We start from the raw sequence: 27041 nt of genomic DNA, 5'->3' as shown, positions 1-27041 counted from the left end.
ATGTGTCCTCCCAGTTTCTATAGGTTATGGTTCCAAAATAAGGTCAGAGAATGCCAACCTCCTGCATGTGTACTTGGATTTCAACAGTTACAGCTGTCCATGTGAACACATCTGATTTTTTTGCATAACTTGGATTCCTGTGTGCATGTAGACATACTGACTGAGAGCAGGGCAGAGAGAAGAGGAAGAAGAGACATAAAAAAGTTGGACACAAAAAAAGAAAGAAGAGGAAGGTGGAGAGATGAAGGACAAGAGAGACACAAACAGAGAATGTGAGATGGGTCTTCGGCCCTCCAGATCATGTTGCTTGAATTGCTTGAAACCAGAAATGACATTCTTGTCCGTAGGAGAATCTCTTTCCTCTGTGTATCAGTGAAGCCTGGAGTTTTCTCTCCCATCTATCAGTCCAACCACAGGACCCGGCCTCGGATCTCACTGGAGGAATAAAGAACTTTAATTACATGTTTATGTCTGTCCAGAAGAGCAGACGATGAGATTACCAAATGATCGTTTCTCAGAGAAAAAAAAAGTCTTCCCCAAAACATGCCTGAAATCAATAAAGAAGCTAAAACGTGAAATGATGAGTGGATAATAATTTAATTTAATTTCTAGCTTCTTAAATGTGATGTGATCAGAGAAAACAAAGTGCCACTTGTGGAAGTCCAACCAATTTTAGTGGTATGAGACAGAAAAACCACCCAATTGCCAGGATAAATCTTGGCATTGGACATCTCAGCAAACCACAGATTTCATCCTAACATGTCTGAGATAAAAAAAACAACTAAAGTCATTCACAGATTTGTCACATTTGTACATGATTATGTAGTGGATATTTTAAAACTTTACTTTTTTTTCTCAATGATGTTGTGGTTAACATGTGGTCAGGTGCAAAATCCACTCAGTTATGGTTAGAGAAAGATCATGTTTTGGCCTAAAATACCCACTTTTGGTGACACAATCCCGGCTGGAAATGCTCTGTATCTTTGTAAAAAAAAAAACAACTGGCACCCACATTAAGTGGCTAAAAAGCTGCTGGAAACTATCGGGTTTGTTGTTTGTTGGAACAGTGGTCTGCAGCTTGCCCAGCATCTGGGCATGGTGGTGACACATCATCCACCATCCCCTACACCTCCCAATGACAAAGTCAACTTATATACTATTTGAATTTAGAAACGTGGATATTATTTCAATTTCAATTTCAATTTTACTTATAAAGCCCAATATCACAAATCACAATTTGCCTCACAGGGCTTTACAGCATACGACATCCCTCTGTCCTTATGACCCTCGCAGCGGATAAGGAAAAACTCCCCAAAAAAACCCCTTTAATGGGGAAAAAAAACCAGTAGAAACCTCAGGAAGAGCAACTGAGGAGGGATCCCTCTTCCAGGACGGACAGACGTGCAATAGATGTCGTACAGAACAGATCAGCATAATAAATTAACAGTAATCCACATGACACAATGAGACAAAGAAAGAGAGAGAGAGAGAGAGAGAGAGAGAGATGCAGGTAATGACAGTAGCTTACAACAACGTTATTGAAAGTAATAATATTATAGTTATAGTTCTGGTTACTGCGGTACAATATGTTGAAAGTATGTATTAATACCTGGCAGTATACATGTGTGACAATAATCATATGTGTATAATAACAGTAGAAGTATGACTAATGACTAATGATGGCAGCAGCAGCAGGAGGCATCTGGCAGGACCACGACAGCAGCACAACCACACACGTCACGCTATCCAGGCACCGCTGTGATATGAGTTAATCTGAGAGACAGTGGAGCACAAAGGCTCCAGAGAAGAAGCCGAGTTAGTGACATCCAGAATGGCCGAGTTAGCAAGATGCAGTAATAGAATACGAGAGAGAGAGAGAGAGAGAGAGAGAGAGAGAGAAACAAAAATGGGAAAGAACTACTGCAGCTTTGCCGGGCCCTCAGTCTGTACATAGTCAATGGTCGGGTAAGAGGGGACTCCTTTGGCCGTTACACCTACAGTTCTTCTCTTGGCAGTAGCACAGTAGATTATGCACTAACAAATTTGGACCCTTTCTCTTTTAGAGCATTCACAGTTAGTCAACAAACCCCCTTTTCAGACCATAACCAGATCAGACTATATCTAAAAAGAACACACTCTAACCAACCATGCCCAAATCCCAGTAAATTATACAATATAACAACTCACTACAGATGGGAGCAAAACAGACTCACTGAATACCAGGAAGCAATGAGTAGCCGTGAAACTCAAGAGTATTTAAACTCTGTCCTGGCCCATACATATCCATGCAGTAAAGAAGGAGTAAATATAGCCACAAACCACATCAACAATATATTTTATCATGTGGCACAACAATCTAACTTACCCTTCCTAAAACCAAAACAAAAAAGGGGACAACAAGAAAAATGGTTTGACTCAGAATGCAAAAATATGAGGAAAAAACAAAGACAACTATCTAACCAAAAGCACAGGGCTCCAGAAAATCAGGAGCTACGTATACACTATAGTGACCTGCTCAAACAATATAAACAAACATTGAGAACTAAAAGAAAACACCACCTTGAAAACCAGGTGAACTTAATTGAAGAATCAATAAACTCAAACAGTTTCTGGGACCACTGGAGGACCTTAAACTATAATAAAAATAATAATAATCTAGCCATTCAAGATGGAGATATCTGGATAAAGCACTTTAAAGAATTATACCAACAAACAAGTAACACACCTGAACAAGACCAAATAGAAGAAAAATTAAGCCAATTAGAAACAATAATCAAAGACTACCAAAACCCATTAGACTATGAAATTACTGAAAAGAATTAGACCATAAACTGAAAACCCTAAAGTGTAAAAAAGCCTGTGGACCTGACGGCATTCTAAATGAGATGCTTCAACACACAGACTCCAAATTCAGATCAGCCATTTTGAAACTCTTCAATTTAGTACTCAGAGTTGGCTATTTTCCTGAGTCGTGGAGTGAAGGACTGATAACCCCCATATTTAAAAGTGGAGACAAGACAGACCCTCAGAATTACCGTGGGATCTGCATAAATTCATGTCTGCGAAAGGTTTTATGTAGTATACTAAATTCACGAATCATAGACTTCATTACAGAACATCAGCCATTAAGTAAAAGCCAAATTGGATTCCTCCCTAAATTCAGAACCACAGACCATATTTTCACACTGCACACTTTAATTGATAGTTATGTGCACAAAAATAATGGGAAAATTTATGCTTGTTTTGTGGATTTTCAAAAAGCCTTTGACTCAGTCTGGCACAAAGGCCTTTTCTTTAAATTAATTGAAAGTGGTATTGGAGGAAAAGTATATGACCTGATAAAATCAATGTATACTAATGGAAAATGCTCAATTAAGATTGGAACCAAGAAAACAGAATCTTTCTTCCAGAGAAGTAAGGCAGGGCTGTAACCTCAGCCCCACCCTATTTAACATATATATCAATGAATTGGCAAAACAAATAGAAAAGTCTCCTGGACCTGGACTGAAATTACAAGAGACTGTAATAAAGTGTCTCCTCTATGCTGATGACCTGGTCCTGTTGTCTTCAACAAAAGAGGGGCTACAGCAACACACAGAACTGGAAAAATACTGCCAAACCTGGGCCCTGACAGTTAACCAACCCAAAACCAAAGTGCTTATTTTTCAAAAAAGATGCAGATTACAGAGAAACAATAACTGTTTCAAAATTGGAAAAAACTTCATTGAACAAACAAACCATTATACATATTTAGGACTAAACATTTCAAACCACGGGAATTTTAACATGGCTGTGAATGATCTAAAAGACAAAGCAAAAAGGGCTTACTATGCCATCAAGAGATCAATAAACACTGAACTACCAATAAAAACATGGCTCAAAATATTCAAATCAATCATCGAACCCATTGCATTGTATGGCAGCGAGGTGTGGGGTGCACAAACACAGCAAGACTGGACAAAATGGGACAAACATCCAATTGAAATCCTGCATGCAGAGTTCTGCAGAAGTCTCCTCCAGGTGCAGAGAAGAACTCCAAACTCTGCATGCAGAGCTGAACTAGGCCAATATCCTCTACTGTTAAATATTAAAAAACAAGCCCTAAATTTCTGGAACCACATTAAAACAAGTGACCCACTCTCACTTTCCTATAAAGCCTTATGCTGCCAGGAGCTGAACCCACAAAGGAGTCCCCTCTGCCTGCTTGTCCAGAGTCTGACCGAACCTTCAACCACTCAGGTCACTACATCACAACCACCTCAGCATCACGACACATGTCCCCCGAAAATTAGACCCAACCAAATTATGACAAAAGAAAAAGAAAAATACAGAGAATATTGGACAGAACTAATAAAATCCCAGAGCAAAATGGAAACGTATAAAGCCCTCAACAGACAGTACTCTGTGGCAACCTACCTGAGCACAGTGCCTGATAGGAATATGAGGAAAACGATGACTAAGTACAGACTGAGTGAGCACAAACTGGCAGTAGAAGTCGGCCGACGCAAACAGAGCTGGCTGCCCAGAGAGGAGAGGTTGTGTTCTCACTGTGACCAGGGAACAGTAGAGACTGAGCTGCACTTCTTAACTCAATGTGACAAATATCAATGCATTAGAGAAGAATATTTTGCAAAAATAATAAAGATATTCCCAGAGTTCTTGCACTTGAATAACTTAGAGAAACTTCCGGTCCTACTGGGAGAGAGGGAGGACTGTTGTGTACTGGCGGCAAATATGTAACAGCCTGCCATCAACTTCACATCACACATGATGATTGATAATTGTTTATATACTGATAATTAATCTGTTGTATAAATTCATTTCTTTATGACTTTTACCCTGCCATAGCCACCCATGCTCTCCATGTTTGTTTGTTTGTTTTTTAATTGCAATTATTACAAATGTATTGTTATTGCTTATGCTCGTTATATTTGTGTTAATATGCTTTGGCAACATTGTTTTGAATGCAGTCATGCCAATAAAGCAGCAGAGAGAGAGAGAGAGAAAGAGAGAGAGAGAGAAGGAGAGAAGGTGCCCGGTGTATTATAGGGGTTCCTCCGGCAGACTAGGCCTAAGTCAGCCTAACTAGGGGCTGGTACAGGGCAAGCCTGAGCCAGCCCTAACTATAAGCTTTATCAAAGAGGAAAGTCTTAAGTCTAGTCTTAAATGTGAAGACGGTGTCTGCCTCCCGGACCGTAACAGGAAGATGATTCCACAGGAGAGGAGCCTGATAGCTGAAGGCTCTGGCTCCTGATCTACTTTTGGAGACTTTAGGGACCACGAGTAACCCTGCATTCTCAAAGCGCAGAGTTCTGGTGGGATAATATGGCACTATGAGCTCTCTAAGATATGACGGAGCTTGACCATTTAGAGCTTTATAAGTTAACAGTAGGATTTTAAATTCACTTCTGGATTTTCCAGGGAGCCAGTGCAGAGAAGCTAAAACAGGAGAAATATGATCTCGTTTCTTAGTTCTTGTTAGTACACGTGCTGCTGCATTCTGAATTAGCTGGAGAGTTTTTAAGGACTTACTAGAGCTACCTGATAATAGAGAGTTACAGTAATCCAGCCTTGAGGTAACAAAAGCGTGGACCAATTTTTCTGCATCTTTTCGGGTCAGGATAGGCCTAATTTTCGCAATATTACGCAGATGAAAAAATGCAGTCCGTGAGGTTTGTTTTAAATGAGAATTAAAAGACAAATCTTGATCAAATATTACTCCGAGGTTTCTTACGGTAGTGCTAGAGGCCAGAGCAATGCCATCTAGAGAAACTATGTCATCAGATAAAGAGTCTCTGGGTTGTTTGGGGCCAAGAACAATAACTTCAGTTTTGTCTGAATTTAACATCAGGAAATTGGTGCTCATCCAGGTTTTTATGTCTTTAAGGCAGTTATGGAGTTTAGTTAATTGATTACTTTCTTCTGGCTTCATCGATAAATACAACTGAGTATCATCCGTATAACAATGGAAATTTATAGAGTGATTTCTAATGATGTTACCTAAAGGAAGCATATATAGAGTAAACAGGATTGGTCCGAGCACAGAACCTTGCGGAACTCCAAAACAAACTTTGGTACGTAAGGACGATTCATTATGAACGTGAACAAACTGAAAACGATCAGATAAATAAGATTTAAACCAGCTCAGTGCAGAACCTTTTAGGCCAATTAAGTGATCCAGTCTCTGCAGTAGAATTTGATGGTCAGTAGTGTCAAACGCTGCACTAAGATCTAATAAAACAAGTACAGAGACAAGTCCTTTGTCTGAAGCAGTCAGAAGGTCATTTGTAATTTTAACTAGAGCTGTTTCAGTGCTATGATGCACTCTAAATCCTGATTGAAATTCCTCAAATAGATTATTATCATGGAGAAAATCAGACAGCTGGTCTGCGACTACTTTCTCAAGGATCTTTGACATAAAGGGAAGATTAGATATTGGTCTGTAGTTGGCTAACACCTCTGGATCCAGGGTAGGCTTTTTTAGTAGAGGTTTAATTACAGCTACCTTAAAAGACTGTGGTACATAGCCTGTTAATAAGGATATATTGATCATATCTAATATATGAGTGTTAACTAAAGGAAAGACCTCCTTAAGTAGCCTAGTTGGGATGGGGTCTAAGAGACACGTTGATGATTTAGATGAAGAAATCACTGCGGTCAATTCTTGAAGAGAAATTGGGGAGAAGCAATCTAAATATATATTAGATTTTACAGCTGTGTTTGAGGTTAGATAGGTACTATCTGAGGACAGGAGGTCATGAATTTTGCCTCTAATAGTTAGAATTTTGTCATTAAAAAAGCTCATAAAATCATTACTGCTAAGGGCTCAAGGAATACAAGGCTCAATAGAGCTTTGACTCTCAGTCAGCCTGGCTACAGTGCTTAAAAGAAACCTGGGGTTGTTCTTATTGTCTTCTATTAGAGCTGAGTAATAGTTTGCTCTGGCATTGCGGAGGCCCCTCTTATAAGTTTTGAGACTGTCTGTCCAGATTAAACGAGATTCTTCCAGTTTGGTTAATCGCCAATTCCTTTCAAATTTTCGCGATATTTGTTTTAACTTACGGGTTTGAGAGTTATACCAAGGAGCGAACTTTCTTTGCTTTTTTAACTTCTTTTTAAGAGGAGCTACAGAGTCGAGCGTTGTTCGCAGCGAGCCTACAGCGCTATCGACAAAATGATCAAAGTCGGTACAGGAAACCTCTGTTACTGAGGGACTTGGTATTGAATTTAATGACGGAGTAATCTTTTCCTTAAATTTTGCGACAGCACTATATGATAAACATCTAGTATAGTAACTGTTGCTGAGTGGCGTGTAATCAAGTAAAAAGAAATCAAAAGTAATCAGATAATGATCCGATAGCAAGGGATTCTGTGGAAAGACTTTTAGGTTATCAATTTCAATTCCATACGTCAGAACTAGATCGAGGGTATGGTTAAAACAGTGAGTGGGTTCATGTACACCCTGACTGAAGCCAATGGAGTCTAATAATGAGATAAACGCGGTAGCCAGGGAGTCATTATCAACGTCGACATGAATGTTAAAATCGCCTACAATAATAACTTTATCTGATTTAAGAACTAAACTGGATAAAAACTCTGAGAATTCAGATACAAATTCAGAATACGGGCCAGGAGCACGGTACACTATAACAAATAAAAGTGGCTGCGAGGTTTTCCAGGTCGGATGTAAAAGACTAAGAATGAGGCTTTCAAAGGAATAATAATCTAGTTTAGGTTTAGGGCTGATTAACAGGCTAGAATTAAAAATGGCTGCAACTCCCCCTCCTCGGCCGCTGCCTCGATGTATATGTATGAAATGTACAAAATGTAGCAAATCCCACATTGTCCATCCATGCATCCATCCATCCATTTTCATCCACTTATCCGGGGCCCGGGTCACGGGCAGCAGGCCGAGCAAAGCACCCCAGACGTCCCTCTCCCCAGCAACGCTTTCCAGCTCCTCCTGGAGGACCCTAAGGCATTCCCAGGCCAGACGAGATATGTAATCCCTCCAGCGTGTTCTGGGTCTGCCCCGGGGCCCCATACCAGTGGGACGTGCCTTGGACACCTCCAGCAGGAGGCGCCCAGGAAGCATCCTAGTCAGATGCCCAAACCACCTCAACTGACCCCTTTTGACACGAAGGAGCAGCGGTGATGTCCGAGCTCCCTCCGGATGTCCGAGCTCCTCACCCTATCTCTAAGGCTGAGCCCAGCCACCCCACGGAGGAAACTCATTTCAGCAGCTTGTATCTGCGATCTCATTCTTTCAGTCACTACCCAGAGTTCATGACCATAGGTGAGGGTTGGGACATAGTAGATGGACCAGTAAATTGAAAGCTTTGCTTTCCGGCTCAGCTCCCTCTTCACCACGAAGGACCGGCGTAGCGCTGATAATTAATGACTGCACTAATAATGTGAGGTGTGTGTGAGCTGGATGCCAGCGGCCGTTTGGTTTTGTAGAGAAAACTCTTAATTCTTTAATGTAGGTTTAAGGTCTTGTTTTGAAGGAGTGTCAGAGTGTTTGCTGTCTCTGCAGCTGAAGTGAATTTACACTCTCACAACTAATAGTCTGTCCTGTGTCTCTGAAGCCTGAAACTTCTGATTTTTCTTTCTCACTCACTGTTAATATCTGGTTAATGATAGACTGCACTAGAGCAGTGGTTCCCAACTGGTGGGGTGTGGTCCAAAAGTGGGTCGCAAGTCCATTCTGAATGGACCATAAGTGACTCACAAACGTGTCAAGTTTGTACCTATGGTTTGTACACACTTTATTTTTCAGTACAGTAAATTTTCCAGCTCAGAGTTTTTATTTTGAAGTGCAGTTTCCTGCTATAGAGTATCTTTAAATAATTAGATCAGACCTCTGCCGGGGGCTCTGGGGATTCCTCCTCTGGCACTTTTTTATAAACGAGCAATAGTCTGACACTTTTTTGCACTCTGGCACCTTATTTGCACCAAAAGTACAAATAAAATCCAGTGTGAATCAGTTCATTTTCATTGTGAATTAGGAAACGGTCAGTTGGCCACCTGACATCCTGTTGCGGGCCAGATTTTTTTTTTTTTTTTTTTTTTTTTTACATCACTTCATTCAATTCATTCAAGTTCATTATCATCAAGGGACTGTAACAAACAAGGTAAAGCAAAGCAAAAAGGACAAATATTGTTCAGTTTTTTGCTTTTCAGATGTGACAATTTGCTGCTTTTCTTTTTCATACATTCATGGTACAAGTACCTAGGTAATTGGTTAGATGATAAGTTAACCTTTAAATATCATGTTTCCAAGCTGGTGACTTCTTTACAAATGAAAATTATTTTATAGAAATAGACTCTCCTTTCCGCTGCATTGTAGAAAGATGCTTGTTAGGGGAACTTTTTTATCAGTCTTAGATTATGGTGATATTTTATGCATGCATGCCTCAGCTGCCACTCTGAGGCCCCTGGACTCTGTGTATCACTCTGCCTTAAGACTCATCACTGGAGATAGCTATGACACCCATCATTTTGATTTCTATGCCAAGGTAGGGTGGCCCTCTGTCTGTGTAAAATGTGAGAAACTGAGTTTTTATTTATTTATAAAGCTCTTATCAGTCTTTTACTTTCTTATGTCAGTTCGATGCTATATCCAGTTTTCATATGTACACCTGCAACGTGGAACAACATGCAGAACAATTTAAACCTTTCTCAATTTTATCCATAAGGCAATTCAGATCTTTAATTGTATCATATTTTACTCATAGGTGGTCCTGTTTTACCTGATTAATGTGCTCTGCATTTTAAAAGTTTTTATTTATCATTGATGCTTTAATTTATTTATTTTTCAATATTTTTAATTGTGGTTTTATTGCTTTTTACTTCTAATTGCCACTTTTATGTTTTTTTCTGTGTCTAAGTGCTTTTATTTTATATTGTTTTATTTGGCTACATTGTAAATGAGGTCTCTACCTCAATGTATTTCCAAATTAAAATTAAGGTTGAATGAATGAAAGTAATTTGAAGATATCGCTTTTGGCTCTGGGACATTTTGAAAAAAAAAAAAGGCTTAACTTTTCTCCTAGATTTGTTGATGAAATGATTTTTTACTTTTCGCTAACATTTTTTTTTAGAGAAAATGATTATCACTAAAATTGTAAAGTGTGTGTGTGTGTGTGTGTGTGTGTGTGTGTGTATGTGTGTGTGTGTGCAGGCCGCGGGGACCTCCAGCCTCAGCTGGACAGCGCTATGCAGGATGTCAGTGATAAGTACCTGCTGCTGGAGGAGACAGAGAAGCAGGCAGTGAGGAAGGCACTGGTGGAGGAGAGGAGCCGCTTCTGCTACTTCGTCTCCATGATGAAGCCCGTTGTGGTCAGTCACACCTCTATTTACACACACACTGACTACACGTATAAATAAAACAGCAGCTCTATGAACTGGACTGTGGCTGTTCAGAGTTAATGCTTCACCAACAGTTTCTCTTCTGAGAAAACACCTGCAGACCTGAGAGGTGGTTTGTAGTTTACATATTAATGGAGGTCAGCAGCTGTAGTTGGGTTGGAATCTTCTCTTATATCATGATCCAAACACTTGCTGCTTCTCCAAAACATGGCTGCATACACAGCTTCAGTACTGTAGTAGTATTGCTGCAGAGTTTGGAGCCTGCTGATGAATCTGTGTGTCATCAGGAGGAGGAGATGTCCATGCTGGGGGAGATCACTCACCTCCAGACTCTGACAGATGACCTGAAGACACTAACCATGGACCCTCACAAGCTGCCCGCCTCCAGTGAGCAGGTACAACACATCCCCTCACCTGCACCTGTTACATTATTATGTTGTTCAGAGGTTCCCTGGAGTCTCCTCCTTCTGTCTCTTTGCAGGTAATTGTCGACCTTAAGGGCTCTGAGTGCGCCTGGTCCTACCAAACTCCACCCTCGTCACCAAGCACCACCGTATCCAGGAAGTCAAGCATGTGCAGGTTGGTTACCATGGCTACTGAAACTTCCCATTATCTCAGCAAACCTCCCAAACAAGCTGAAACATGTCATTTTACCCTGCTTGTTGTCTGCTGCCTCCCTGTGGTCCATGGGTGGAACTGCTGGTTTATTTTTTAGTAGTTGAATTTTGTTGTACTCAGAGTAGTGAACTACATTCCTTTCTGTTGTATTAATATTTAAGGGGAGTTGCAACTGATGCATTACTTTTTCTACTTTAACATTGTTGAATTCTGATCGGTATAATTCCAGTAGTTTCTTCATGGCAGCTATTTTTGGTGTGAGTTGTCAAGTGTTTGAGATAGCAGCTGTAGAGATGTCTGACTCCTTTCCAGTGTAAGAAAACTAAATGGCACTCGGCTTGTGGTTGTTCACAGCACCAAAACAATACATTAAAAAAAACTCAGCATCAATGTCTCTTTCCAGAAATCATGTTCTGGTTACTTAAGATAATCTACACACCTTGTTGTGAGCAGTTTCATGTAAAAATGAAGAAAAAAAAGAAAGAAGTGTGCATCCACTAATGGACAAGAGGCTTGTGCACATTGCAGTGTGAGATGTAAATATTAAGGGCCAGGACACATGCAACGCCTTTCACCACCTGGAAAACATGACGTTAGGTGCTGGGTCTTACTCTTGTGCCAGCTTTCAAGAGTGCGGAGGGCAGGTTGCTTCTGAGGTCGCTAAGTGACCATAACCAGAACTGTATCATAGCCCACTTATCAGAAGTCCTGAGTGCATAGCTGATCTTCTTTCAGGCGCTGTTTCTTAATTCAATTAAATTTTATTTATAAAGCCCAATATCACAAATCACAATTTGCCTCAGAGGGCTTACAGCGTATGACATCCCTCTGTCCTTTGGACCCTCACAGTGGATAAGGAAAAACTCCCCCCAGAAAAGTGTGTATTGGACCTAAAATATTATCTGCGGGACAGATGTAAAGCTCTGGCAGCCCTGCACTAAAATGATCAACTTCTCCATATTTACCACAGAGTGATGTTTATTGAGGAAGAGAAAGATATTTGTCACATGTGACTGGTTGGTCCTCGTCACATAGCATGCGGTACACGCTTCTATATTCCAAAGTTGAACTCAGGGCACGGCACTCGTGCCTATAAAAAAACAAAAGCCATACCATGAAAAAAAGCCATACCAAAAAAAGCTTCAAGTAGCTGGCTAGCTGTTATCCTCCAATACCCTGAACGAGTTTTGTGGATTAAAAAACTACACTTGACTTCTTGTCGGCATGAGGGTCAGTAAGTACAGTCTGTATTTTCATTCTAAAGTGGCCATTTCCTTTAAGGGTAAAATGTCCCTTTAAGCTGCAAGGAATCATAGAGGGTCAGTGTCTTGGTTTAGTTCCCAGAGTCTTGCAAAGTTAACTGACTTTCCTCTGATTTTGACAAAGGAAAGACACAATGGCTGTTTTTCAACATATGTCAGATTTCTCTTAAATGAAAATGTTTTTTCAATGAAATGTAGTTGAGAAAAAGTCTATGCTGTTGCAGAATGACACTTCATTTAAGTCATTAAAGATTATTGTTAATTGTAAAGTTTCGTCATCTAAAACACTTGCCACACATCACTGCTCAGCTCAGCCTTAGTAGTCTTTTTCACGCTTGGGTTAAGACATGTATGTATTTCCCAAGCTATTAAGAGATGTTATCAAAAACATTAATTTATTGGTAATCAACCTTTGGTAAAATTGAGTGACCTCTCCATACAGACCTAGTGACCTGACCATACAGTAGAACCATCTCACACTTTCTACCTTGAATTGACTCCCATGTCATCCTTCCCCTCTCCATCCTACAGCAGCCTGAACAGTGTGAACAGCAGTGACTCTCGCTCCAGTGGCTCACACTGCCACTCCCCAACCTCCCATTTCCGTTACCGTGCCTCCTCCTCCTCTTCCTCAGTGCTCCCCCAGCAGACACCAGCCCGCCTCTCCTCGGTCTCCTCCCACGACTCTGGCTTCATCTCCCAGGACGCCTTCCAGTCCAAATCACCATCACCCATGCCCCCAGAAACCTCACAGGTAAGGAAATACTTAAAACACTGAAAAACAAACTTATTAGCTGAATAAGAAAATTGGACATGTGAAAAATGTACACTCTGTCCCAACCTCCAAGCAGGAAACTGGACGATAAACTTTATACCTTTAGCCCTTTACTTAGATTTTAAGACCTCAACACCACTTCTAATCAGTAGCTTACACCAGCAACAGACTTGAACTACCATTTACTGTACACCGATTGTAAGACAGTACAACTAAATAGCAAACAAACATAACAAAATATAGTATAACAAAGAAAGTCATAGTATAATTTGTCATAAAAATGTATGGAAAGTTATAGTATAATGTTATTGTTATTATTGTTGAAAGTTGTTAAAGTATTTATTAAAACCTCACAAAAAGTCATAGTATATTATGCCAATGAAAATCATAAGAAAATCTACTTATATTATCTCACAAAAAGAAATCACAAAGTTAGAGTAAGATGTACCATTTACAATCATAAAAAACATAATGTGTATGCTAGATAAAATGATCTGAAAAAGTCACTGTAAAATATGCCCTAAAAATCATAAAAAGTCATGATATGTCATTTTAAGAAAAAACATTTTTGAAAAAAAGTGTAGTAGTGTGTAGTATAGTGTGTGTAGTATACTAGAAAGGATTAATTAAAATTTTCATAATATAGTTTGTCATAAAAAAAGTCATTTTACAAAAAAGTCTTGGTGTAGGATGTCATAAAAAATCATTAAAATGTAATTGATTTTATGTTGGAAAAGTTTCACGAAAACAACAACAACAAAATTTTATAATTTGTTGAAAAATTTCATCATAAAATGTCATAGTATAGTATGTCAAAAGAAGAAATTAAATATAAAAAATTAAAAGATGTCATATTATAGTATGCCATAAAAAATTAATCAAAAAATGTCATAGGATAGTTAGTTAAAACATTTCACCAAAAAATGTTATATAATAATATGTCATAAAATTTTCATCAAAAAAAATGCCCTAGTATTTCAAAAGAATTCACTAAAAGATGTCATAGAATAGTATGCTCTAAAAATGTCATCAAAAAATATCATAGTATAATATGGCAAAAAATGTCATCTTAAAATGTCATGGAATAGTAAGTTGAAAAAATTCCCTAAAACATGTCATAGTATAGTATGTATTAAATTTTTTGTTGAAAATGTCATAGTATAGTGTGTTGAAAGCTTTCACTAAAAGATGTCATCGTTTAGTATGTTGAAAAATTTCATCAAAAAATGTCATCAAAAAATATACTGTAGTACAGTATGTTAAAAAATATCACTAAAAGATGTCAAAGTATAGTATGTTGAAAAAATTCCAAAAGAATGACATAGTATGGTATGTCATTAAAATTTCATTGAAATAGTCATAGTCTAGTACAGCCATAATTTTTTTAATCAAAAGTCATATATTAGTATGTCATAAAGATGTCATTAAAACATGTCATAGCATAGTGGGTCAGTAAAATTTCAATAAAAACGTCATAGTATGGTATGTCACGAAAAAATGATAAAGTCATAAGAAATGTCAGGAAATAAGTAGGATTATACTATTCCATTACCAAGACCTCAGACCAAAATACATATTGGGAATTTTTGGCATGTACATAACCCAAAACAATAGTCAAGGACATCTCATTGTTTGTAGGAGTTTTAGGCTTAATTTTAAATTTTCAGGCTCATGACTTTAAAGCTGGATTAAAGAAGTCCAGCATGTTGTCAGTAAGTTCAGGACTTTTCACGTGATACCATACCATAACCTTTGACATCCATCCCACGCCTAACTTCAATCTTAACCTAAGCCTAAACAAACCCCCTGTCTATGATGTATATTCTGTGCATTTATCACAGTCCTCAGCTTCTCACTCCCCCTCCTGAACCTGCCTCTGCTTCATTTACCACTTCTTTGTGCTGCAGCAGCTGTTTATGTTGTTTTAATTCTTTTGCTTGGCCAACATTGTGCTGAACTGATATTAACACTGACGTGCTGTTTTTATTAATAACTTGTTTCATGCTTCTGCCTTCCTTTTTCTGTCTGTTTATCTCTCTGTTGGTTTATTTGGCTGCCCCTCTGTGTGTGTGCTTTGCATGGCTGTGCTGCAGTCGTGTGTCTCTCCTTTATCTGAGGAGCCTTCTTCTTCCTCCTCCTCTTCCTCACCCTCACACAACGAGCCCCACTCTGGGCTACAAGAGGTGAACATCTACACGTGAAAACACACACACACACACACACACACACACACACACACACACACACACACACACACACACACACACACACACACACGTCTGTAAGGTTTGAGGATCAGTCAAGCCAGTGTCACACACTCTGGTCTGTTGTTATTTTGTGCTATGAAGTGCATGGAGTTTAGAGCATCAATTTTTCATTTTCAGAATAGTGTTGATTGCTCCTGCTACATATAGCACCTCCACCTCCACTCCTGTGCATTATGTTTTTTTCACATCCTCAACAGTCATTTGTCATCTTTGTTTTTTTAATTGTTTTTCTGCTTCTTCTTCATCCACTCACCTTCAGTTGTCAAATGGTTTTGACCATCACGCTGCCCTCTGTCTGCACGGAGTGGTACTGCAGGCCCAGGACACCCACCTCCACCCTCCATACTTCACCTACTCCTCCTCCACCACCACCTCTCCTATCTCCTTGCCCTCCTGTTCGTCCGTGTCTCCCACATGGTCATGGTGTCGCTCTGGCTGTGGCCAGCCAGGAGAGTTCCTCCCTCTCAGTCCCCCAGGGCTCGCAATGATCCCGTCATCCAGAGTCCCGTCCTGGAAGGTTTGACCCTCATCCTCCCTGATGTCCTCCTTCACCAATTTTTATCCTCCTTTAATCTTCCCCCTTTTTTCCCTCTGTTTTTTGATTTTGCTTTGTTTATGTCTTTTCATATTACTTCTTTTATCTTTTAAATTCTGTTTTCATTCTCTGAAAGCAAACAGTACAAAGATAACTTTCATCAGTCTATTTTGTTTTGTCTCATTCCCTCATGAATCTGTCAGTTGCATGATTTACAAGCAGACCTTAAAACACACTGACAGTTTACACAAAGCCTTGCTCTGAACTGTAATAACACTGAGCCTAATTTTGCTGTAATTTCATAATTTATTTTTATAATTTTGACATCAGATTTTGCCTACAAATCTAATTCAATTGTTTTTTATTGGCAAAACAATCAATAATGAATCTTTGTTGAAAATGTTGCATCTCCACAATGCTAAATCCACAACCTTAATTTTACTGTTGTTTCTTAATCTAATCTTAATCCGTTATTTGTAGTGTTTTATCATTTAGTCTACACAAGGAAGAAGGACACACTCCATTCAGTTACCAAACACAAACATGACCAACAGTCAAAAAACCCAAACGTGACTCAGTTTCAAGAGACATGTGACGGAGAAAAGCAGCAGAGTGTAATGCTGCATTGTCTTGCATCATATCTATCTGTAGGACTGGGCCAAACCAGGCCCTTATGACCAGTCAATGGTCAACACCCTGAAGAAGAGCAAAGACAGGAGAGAGACTACAGATCCCAGCAGCCACCAGGGCACTGACATCACCACATCAGGAGAGGAACCACAGGGGGTTAAAGGACGCCACTCTGTGACATCATCCAAGGTCAGATGGTGTTCGAAAAACATTTTTATTTTGTATTTTGTCATATAAATGTCACATGACTTTCTGGCAGCTTTTTGATATGACAGAATTTTGGTAATGGGCCAGCTCTGATGGACAGAGATTCAAAACACATCTAAATGAGCAGTGGAGTCCGTTTTCAGATGTCTTTGTTGTGTTTTTCTGGGATTCACTGATTTGACAGCACAAACTAATAATGTCAATGTGTGTGTGCTTGTGTGCTTGTTGATGCAGCAGGAGGATAAAGAAGCCCACGAGGAGTTGGCCCGAGCGCTGGCCCGAGGCCTCCAGCTAGACATCCACGGCTCCAGCAGAGACTCACTGCAGGGCTCCAGTGGCTACAGCAGCCAGACCAACACACCATGCTGTTCAGAGGACACCATCCCCTCACAAGGTACACACACAAGTCATGCTCCCATTAAATATTTTAAAACACTAACATACAATGTACAAAATTTTTCACCTTTGTACAGGTGCCAAGACTGCATAAAGCAGTCCATCAGAGAAAAAAGTCATAAAACAGTGTCAAAAATGCTGTCATAAAAAATTCAGTGTAGTATGCCATAAAAAAAAAATTAAAAAAGCAATTTATAATATGCCATAAAAAAGTCACAGCACAGTATGACAAAGTTTTAAAAACAAGCCATAATACAGTACACTATAAAAAATGATTTGAAGTCATATTGCAGAGTGCAGCATAAAAAAATGTGCTACACATATATATATATATATACACATACACATACATATATACACATATATATATATATATATATATATATATATATATATATATATATATATATATATATATAAATGTGTGTGTGTGTGTGTATATATAAGCTATATATATATATATATATATATATATATGTATAAGCTTGAAAATATGCTCCAGGTTGCATAAACATGACTGACTCATTATTGAGACACTAAAGAGCAGTATGATAAATCTGTTCTCTCTCTTCACAGTATCAGACTGTGACTACTACTCTGTGGGAGCGGATCAGGAGGGCGAACATCAGCAGTCATCAGACTATGATAAATCTTCCACCATCCCCAGAAACAGTGACATCAGTCAGTCTTACCGCCGCATGTTCCAGTCCAAACGCCCTGCCTCCACTGCTGGGCTGCCCTCCAACCCCTCTGCCATCATCACCCCGGGAGTCGCCACCATCCGACGGACGCCATCCTCCAAACCCAACCTGCGACGGCCCTCCGGGGGCCTTAGCTTGGGCCCCATCCCCATCAAGCCCCCCATGATTCCAGTCAAGACCCCTACTGTGCCTGAACATCCTGGTTTCCCCAGCAGGGCAGCATCAGAGGATGGCAACACACCACGAACCCCACTCAGTCCCCCAACCACCCCTTTGTCACCAGGCAGCAGTGGACCACTTTCACCAAGGTCCAGCTCCTGGGAGACCCACCACCAGAGCGAGGGGTTGGATCCTCCCACCCCACCACCGCAGCCCAGCGGCCGAGTGTCAGAATGGGAGCGCCGGCCTCTCCCAGAGCTCCTGGAGGAGACAGAATACAGCGAGGTGGAGGATTTTCTGGTGGCTATCCGACGAGGTGTCAGACTCAAGAGGACATCGACCAATGACCGTTCAGCGCCAAGTATTCACTGAGACTAGAAGAGCTGGTTTGACTTGCGCCATTTTGCGTCCCTGGCTGAATCTCAGCAAATATGCTCTTAAGGGACACAAAATGGTTGTCAACAAGTAAATAGGAGCCATGACATCAAATGGACGGCGAGAATGGGAGGAAGTTGCTCGGAGACTCTGATCAAGCATCAGTTTAGAAATTACCTAACGAAACTTAAAAGGGATGTTTGATCATAACACGGTGATCTAATTACAGAAATTTATAAAGGTAAGAAATCAAATAAAGCGCTTTCACCTTTTGGCCAAAGACATAATATTTAAATGAGGGATAAAAACACTTCTGTTTGTGGTGTTGACAACAGTTTGTGATTTTTGCGAGAGTTTTGGGTTTTAAAGCCTGTAAGTACATAGTTTGAAAAGCTCCTTTCTGAACTCAAGCAAAGTTAGAGGAAATCTGTCAAACAAATGTGGATAAAAGGTAGACATTTCTTGTCCAGATTTCGACTGCATCCAACAAGAAAGTTTACCTTTCGTAAAATATCAGTGGACTCTCTTAGGCTGAGAATTTTCCCCACAGTGCCAAATTTTCTTTCTTTGGAAACTGACTAAAGCACCTCTCCCTTTAAAAACGAAACCTGCAGCCTCTTGCAAGTTGAAAACTGTCTGTATTGCACCTGAATAACTCCAGTGAAGTTTCCCTCTGAGATTACTACTGGGAACACTGGTGCTGATCTGAGATCAATTCCCCTGGGCAACTTCAGTTTACAAAAGAAAAGATGTGAAAGGACATCCTTGTCGAACAAGTTGGACAAGGTCATTGTTGTAGCAGACACTACTCAAATGAAACATTACGTAAACGTTAACACGTATTGTATTGGGAAGAAGTTACGATGGGTGATATATGGAAAAATTCTGGAAGGATTGATGGAGGATTTTCAAATCATTATTTGTATGTACATATTTATATTTTGATGTGTTTGTATATTTTGTTTGTCATACATGCCCGTAGTTTCCCATTTCCACTAAAGGTGCCAAAAGCCTGTGTGCTGAATTTAACTTAAATATTGTAAAAATTCTATTTAAATTGAAATTATGCTGGATTTTTTTTCTATTAAAATATAGGTGAGTGTTTGATAGAGAAGACAGACTGAAAGAAAACTTGAGCTTCTACGCAAACTGAAAGAGTAATTGTAATTGTTAGGGTAGCACATTGAAGAATGGTGTGTATATTCACAGTTATCCTAATAATGACACGTACGGTAGATTGACCTGCATGTTCTTAAAGTTTTCTCCAGTATAAAGAATCCTTTTGGCTTTATATTAGAAAGTTCAGCATAATATTCCAGCAGTGGATATGAAGAGTGGCGGATTAGGAACTGCGGATGCCAACGTCTTAGTAGATTAAGTGTGCTGTTAGCTTTTAACAAAAAACATTGGGTCTCATTCATGAAACATGAGCGGAACGAATTTGTGTGTAAAATCTTTGCTGAAGGAAATTTACGTGTATTTCGGCATTCATTAATATGTTAGTAGCTCTGATCTTTTCGTAGGTACCAACAAAATCTACACCTGCTTCTGACTGCTTGTAGTACTTTTGTAGATAGATAGTACACAAATATTGTTTGTAATTATTAGAAATTATAATTTTATTTCATATTGTGCTCTGTTATGTTCACAATACTCAGATGCCTTTGATACATGTAAGTTAAAGATGACAGGAGATTAGAAATATAACACATTTAGCTAAATTAGTTGGTATTTAGCAGATTTAAGCTTCAGAATAGGATTCTTAAAAATGTGAATGAGTTATTTAAATCAACTTATACAAAACTGAAAAACCAACAAGTTCCTCCTCTGCCCTCGTTATACACTGCAGCCCCAAACTGAATGTCATCTTTGTTTAATTTAATTGTCACAGGTGCAACGTGGGAGACATAAACATTATTTGTGTGATGTGGCAGCTATACGCTTCTTTATAATACGACTTGTGGACCTGGGAAAACAATTCAGCATCTGTCTCCACTCACACCAGGCAGCTGGTGAACCTGGATCTGATAAAGAGTTGGAGGGAGACAGTGTGGTTTTACATCTTACTTGCTAAACTTAACAGTGGGTTATTGCCTACATTAGACTGCCTGTATTAAAAGGATAGTGCACGGCAAAATGAAAATTTTCATTGTAGCCTGTAGCTCTAACTGCCTCTGTGTACACTGCGATGACGTGTGTGCACTTGTGCAAGACCGTGAGACATGGGCACCGCCTTCATGTGTGTTCACATGCTTTCGCTGGTCTTGCGCGCACACGTGAGCGCAGTGTACACAGAAGCAGTCAGAGCTACAGGCTACAATGAAGCTAAAAACAGAGTTCAGATGACGTTTTTCCAAACAACTTTTTATGCCGGGGCTTCAGGACACTTGGATCACTACGGACGAGCAGTATGGAGATACTTTGTGGTTTCAATTATGTGTTTTTGGACGTTTGAATCTGGGGCGCCATAAGCTTCCGTTAGATGGAGTTGTGCTGTTACTCACTCTCTCCTTGGATCTCCGCAAGGGATGTGAGGACTCTAAAACTTCACCTGAGCCTCCCTCGGCATATGGGTGAGAAGATAATGGCTGAATTTTCATGTTTGGGTGCACTATCCCTTTAAGATGTTTTAATAGTGATTTAATTTCACAACAGTGAAACAATGCTGAGGCTTAGAGCAAACATTACCTGGCTGTCCATGACGGCAGATGAGGGAAACGTCATGCTGCTCTGCAGGGCGCTTGACTTGCATACGGCTGCCACAAGGGAAACTAGAGGGAGGGACAGGGCTCAACTCAATGCAGTTGACGGGCAAACAGCACACTTTTAATTAAGAATTGATGCCATGGGCCAAATTTAAAAACTAAAATATAAAATTATTGAAAAGACGTAGAGAAAAACATGTCTTGCAAAAAGGGCACTTATGTAGCCAGAGGCCAAAACTTCATTCTCAGTGTCGGACAAGTTTTTCTTTCACTGTCTCTCTCTCTTTCTTTGATTGCTCTATGTTCGCAGGTCGACAGGATGCGCCTATTATCACCTCCATGTATGGTGGTCTCTGGCTATTAATGGGTGGGGGTGCATACTAATTGCTAACTAGCAGGAGCCTGCTGTCAATTTAGGATTGATTGGCATTCATGAACATACACACATGCCTACGATCAAATCCGAGTTTTCCCCTGCGTTGATGAATCCAGTGTAGGTTTTTAGTACCAAGGTTTTTATGTGCAAATCCACTTACAGATTTACTAACATTTCATGAATGAGACCCAATGTCTTTGTTTATTTTAACTTTTTGTTTTACAGCATTTATTGTCTGTAAAGCACTTTAAATGTTTTGACTTTTCCAAAATGAACAGAAAAAACTTAATCAATGATGATGAGTGATTACAACTAAGTTCCCCTGCAGACAGACATAATCTGTGTCTTGGTTGGCCTCCAGGTTCACTAACCCCTCTGTCCCTGTCCATTGTTCAACTTTTAACATGTTGCTAATCTACCAACTATGTAGCAACTGTCTGTTAGCATACACTTCCAAGTCCATGGTAGTAATAGAGGTTGGTATTACAGGTTCCGTGTTACTACTTAGCTATAGTGAATTGGAGTAATGTGGATAAGTGTTTTGCTCTGTCTACACCAACAGTCTGGTATATACAAAGTTTTTCAGGTGGTTTAACACGCCCTCTGGCAGCCATGTGGGAGGTCTTTAGCTCTCTGGCATAATTACAGCTGATTGCCTTCCTGAATGTGCAATTTGGTTGTCTCAATAGAATTAAAAGAACATTTCACATTTTTTAAGCTCACTAATTGTTAGCTAAATATCAATATAGTTTAAATTCATCATTTGGATACTAGCTAATTTATAGCTCATAGTAGAAACAAGCATTTTAACAAAACTAATTTATCAGAGTTTTACATTTGAGAATGTTTCTACAGACACTTTACAAGAAGATATTATTTCAGCTAGCTTTTGAAGAGCTAAATCTCTACCATATAGACAAAGACATCGTGAAAATCCAAGTTCGATGTTTTCATATTTTCTTGGCCAGCTAACTGTTTGATAAATATTAATATAGCTTAAATTAATCTGCTTTTCTTGATGTGCGCTAATTTACAGTGCATGTCAAGATCATGAAAAAGACATCATATATTGCAGGTTTAATGTTATTAATTTTTGCTGCCAGCTGAATATCAGTAATTTAGCTAAAGTACAATTCTTAGCACTATAGCTTAAGAAAAAAAATGTAATTCATCAGAATTTTACATTTAAGAATGTTTCCGAACATTTCCACTGATCCTGTACAGCAAGTTATTTCAGCTAGGTTTTGGAGAGCTAAATTTCTACCATGGAAGCAAAGACATCGTTAAATTTTATGTTTGCTTTTGTATTTTGTTTGCTAGCTAATGGCTGGTTATTTTTTTATTTTTTTTTTTTAAATTCAACTATTTTGGACACTAGCTTATGTACAATTCTTAGCAGATGCTAGCACTGTAGCATAAGAACAAATCTAATTTATCAGGCTCTTCAGTTTGTTTGACAATGAAACTTTCTACACTGACATCACAACAAGGTTTTTCAGCTAACAGAGAGCCAAATCTCAACTACATGGACCTACATTATGGTGCCAGATGAGGCTGATTAATTTGTGACCTAACTGAAAACCCTCTATTAGCTATGTTTAAACAGACAGTTAAAACAAAACACAAGCATATCCTGCTGTGCACTGATATTCATGTACAACTGCGACAAATATAAAAACCTGTAATAGCTTGTAATTACTCAATGTCGAAATAGCCCTATGAGTAAAAAAACAAACTTGCGTTTGTGGGTTATTAGCGTAACAAGCTGAAATTGTTGCTACTAAATAATAATCACTGTTTGTCATCACAATTATTTACGTATTTATTAAGTTGAATATTTTCACCCAAAGTCTTGTCCTGTTGAGCATATACAACAAATTAACAAATGTATTTAATATGCATGTTGTCTTTTTTTTAGTTAAACAAAAGGATTTAATAGTCTGCTTTTTTCCTACTGGAACTAATTTTTGTCCTCAGTTGGTCTGTTTCTTTTGGACTAGAATGCATTTTAGATGCCGTCCGTCATCTAATATGTTTCCTCACATTAATGTTTCATATTTTGTGTGACCACAGTTTGACACCCTGTATGACGACTGAATCCTGTCTGTTTTATATCCATTTACACTCATTTTCCAGTGCAGGTTAACGAATAAAATCATGTAGCTGATGCGATAAGCGTATGAAGCTGAATGTTCGAGCCTGTGAGGACTCAGTAACTGCGTGTAATGCCAGCACACACTGAGAACTAGAAAAGTGATTACTAGGAATCACATTCATTAGTAACAGAAAATCATTTTACAGTACATTTGGTCAGAAAAATCATTCTAGGTACAAGTTAGATTTAAAAAAATCACTGATCCAATCCTCAGTGTGTGGAGGCTATTTTTGTCTGTGAGCTGTAAGTAACAGCAGCTGTTGGTGTGTCCCTGCCCTTTAATGTTTAGCCTTTACTTTGAGTCAAGTTGCCACATTTCCTACAGTATAAATGATGCCCTGGGTATCTTTCTTTTACTGTATTTTATTCTCACTATAGTGTTGGGCTATAGGAGCAAATAAGAGACCATAAATATTTGAATTTTTACAGCCACTGAATGCTTAAAATGGAAATTAGGTTAGTTGGGTTGAATTTCATTTCTTAATTCTGAACTGGATCAATCAATATTTGAGCAATCTGATTTTTTTTTTTTTATGAAACTTGAATTTTTAGGTTTGAATTTGTAAACATTGAAAAAATCTATCCAATTTCAGCTTTTGACACTGCAAATCAAGAAATTAATATTTTAAAGTTTTAAGAGGTAAATTCAGAACAAATAAAGTTAGATACATGATTTTCAAAGTTCAAATGTCAATATGAAAAATGAATAAAATATAAATTTTAACCAGACTTTTTAGATCTGAATTTGACCAATTAAATCTGAGCAACCTAGATCTTTTCTTTTTAATTCTAAAAATTTAATTTTTGGATCTGAATTTGTAAACATTGGAAAAAAAAAATATTCAAATTCAACCTCTGAAATTGCAAATCCAGAAAATTTCAAATTTTGATTTCAAGTAGGTGAATTTACAACAAATAAATTCAGACACATGAATCAATGCTATTAATGCAGTGGTGTTTAAATTTTAGTATAAAGTATTCAGTGGATTTCAAAATTTAAATACATATGTCTCATATTTGGTTCCATTTTGAACTTGTCACAGAACGTGCATTTTATCAGATAAATATTACCAATCTCAGTGAAAATGTTACTTGATACAGCTTCCTCGCCACATAAATCTTAAAATAAAACAAACTGACTAAATGACACTTCAAACAATATAGAATGATAAAGTGGGGGATATCTAAATTTGTATTAAAGTAGCCGGATCGCTACTACACACTATCATGGCCCTACTTATGCCTGTCGGGTGCACAATAACAAAAAACATGATTTTATACAACCAAGAAAATTCCCTTTTTTGTTTGTAATGAGTTTAAAAGGATGAGACCTTACGTGGTTGCAGTTTTTTTGTTAGTCTGAACCCTCCTGACATTTTTTCTCCCCATGAATCACTATAAAGATCACCCATCATCCGGTCAAATTTTATTTTCAATTTCTTTCTTGTAATTTATTTTAAAAGCCACTGAGTGATTGAAATGTCCCAGTTCCAAGATAGGGCCATTCATAACTAGAATTAAGGGCTCTATTTCTTAGATTTACTCACCCTGTTCTCCCAAAGCTGAGCCATTATTACTAAAACCTGAGAGCCACAGAGAGTTTGGAGGATGGTAGCAGAAATGAATAACCAGTCTCGACTTGCCCGAGTTGGCAGACGGGATTAACAAAAATCATTTGGGACTAAGCAGAAGTACATCAATAACGACCCCAAGAACCAAAACTGTTCCCTATTAAATATATGCACATGATGCGCTTTTGTGTTTAGTCCTTCATAAAAGTATGATACATTTTAACTTTCTTTAATTTGTTCTTCTGTGTGTGCATCCAAAAGGTCGGAATACTTAAATCAGGGAAACATGGATGAACTGTTTGCTTTTGGCAGGATTTGTCCTGATCCTGAGTTTGATGTTATTTGAAATAAATCATTATCTATTATTGGAAGACATAAAATGTAGCGGTTGATAATGTCAAAAATGATGTCAGATATTCCTCGACTGGGTAAAAAATTTAGTAAAGCCTGTTAATCTGAGCCCTATCCCTGGTTTGGGAGTAGGTGGAAACATTTTGAATTTGGTAATAATCACCGCTCAGCTGCATTAATGACTGATGCCTGCATGTCTTTAGTGATTTGTTTTATCATTTTTAGCTGATATATTAATACAGCTTCCTTTATTTTAGGTGATTTTTATTAAAACGACACATGAATGTAAAATGTTTTAACTGTCAACTCAGACGGTAAGCCTTGAACACATCATAACAGTTATACTAAGAGGTCAGAAATGTTTCCATCTGATTTCATATTTGCTTGTAAACTTTTCTGGTCAAAAACATGACCAGGTAATGACGTTTCACTTATCAGTTAACAGGTTTTATTACATTTTTAAGCAGAGGGAAGTCTTCATTACCCAGAAGGTATCTGACATATCTGTTACTGTGACACACACACAGTCCTGTCTGTGTTAAGAGAAGTAATGGCAACATGTTTTGTTAACGTATTACCGGGCAGTCCTGTTACTTTACCTCTGGCTCCTGAGAATCTTGTATCTTATGTTAAATGCTTAGTTCCTAAATACTAACTGTCTCCAATTTTCTATGTATACCAGCTGTTTTGGCTAAATAATAAAATTGTAGCATACAATGTGCATCTGATGACAAAAGACACTTGTGCTTTGTTTTTGTTTTTTTTTAACTGTCCGCATTACCACTGATTCATATTTCAGATGAAAGTTTAATTTTACAATTACAATTTCACAAGGCTGAAATATTTACTTTGGCTGTGTGTGTTTTCTTTTTTAAATCTATTTTGAAAGCTATCATCTATAGAAGTGATTTTCTGGGAAAAAGTTTTAAATATTTGTGAGAATCAGCTTGAGTTTACAAAATGAGAGTATTTTGTGAGGTGCTTAATTAAAGTTAAGACGTCAGGTTCAGGTTCAGGGTTATAATAAGGAAAAGAAGTAAATGTTTTGATGGCAGGCCTCCATGAAAGGACAAACAGATAGTGTGCAAGTGGTTCTGCAGGGATAATAGGCCTATATTTCACTACGAACATTAGCTATTAGGAAAATACAAATGCATAACTTAAATAAAGCATAAGCATAAATAAAATGTAAACAGGTGAGTTAGCCTATATAAAATTCACCTCATCTATAGTTGTCATGTCGAAATTAGTTATGGAGACTTGTCTGTACCAGGTTGTAAAGTCGGGCATTTTAACATGGAGGTCTATGGGGACTGACTTGCTCTTGGAGCCAGCCTCAAGAGGATGTTAGAAGAACTGTACTTTTGGGCAGTTTTCAGCGTTTGCTTCATGTTTCAGCCCTGGAGGTTGCCGCTTGTTTAAAGCCTGTTTCTCATAAGCAAAAATTAGCATTAGCCTTTTCACAGTTAACCTCAACTATAAATGCAACATGCTAAGTAAGCTAGCAGCTAGCATTAGCTTCACCATCTCGTCCAAATATGGTCACCCTGGCTCCAAAATTCCAAGATAGCAATGACCAAAACATCA

General features: G+C 38.5%; 1 protein-coding gene across 1 annotated transcript in view; it reads left to right on the top strand.

The window, feature by feature from the left end:
• Positions 1–23509, top strand: part of LOC125904333 (protein MTSS 1-like) — a 132943-nt gene extending 109434 nt beyond the window's left edge. The window contains exons 8-14 of the mRNA XM_049601676.1: positions 10184–10341; positions 10659–10766; positions 10853–10950; positions 12783–13005; positions 16480–16647; positions 16903–17059; positions 17638–23509. Coding sequence (XP_049457633.1) covers positions 10184–10341; positions 10659–10766; positions 10853–10950; positions 12783–13005; positions 16480–16647; positions 16903–17059; positions 17638–18293 — 1568 coding nt within the window. The 3' untranslated portion in view covers positions 18294–23509. The remainder of the gene's footprint in view (positions 1–10183; positions 10342–10658; positions 10767–10852; positions 10951–12782; positions 13006–16479; positions 16648–16902; positions 17060–17637) is intronic.
• The last annotated feature ends 3532 nt before the right edge of the window (positions 23510–27041 follow it).

Source organism: Epinephelus fuscoguttatus, linkage group LG17 (genome assembly GCF_011397635.1).
Source record: "Epinephelus fuscoguttatus linkage group LG17, E.fuscoguttatus.final_Chr_v1".
In the NCBI taxonomy this organism is placed as follows: Eukaryota; Metazoa; Chordata; class Actinopteri; order Perciformes; family Serranidae; genus Epinephelus; species Epinephelus fuscoguttatus.
Note: the sequence above shows the minus strand (reverse complement) of the source record. Positions and strands in the feature narration are given on the sequence as shown.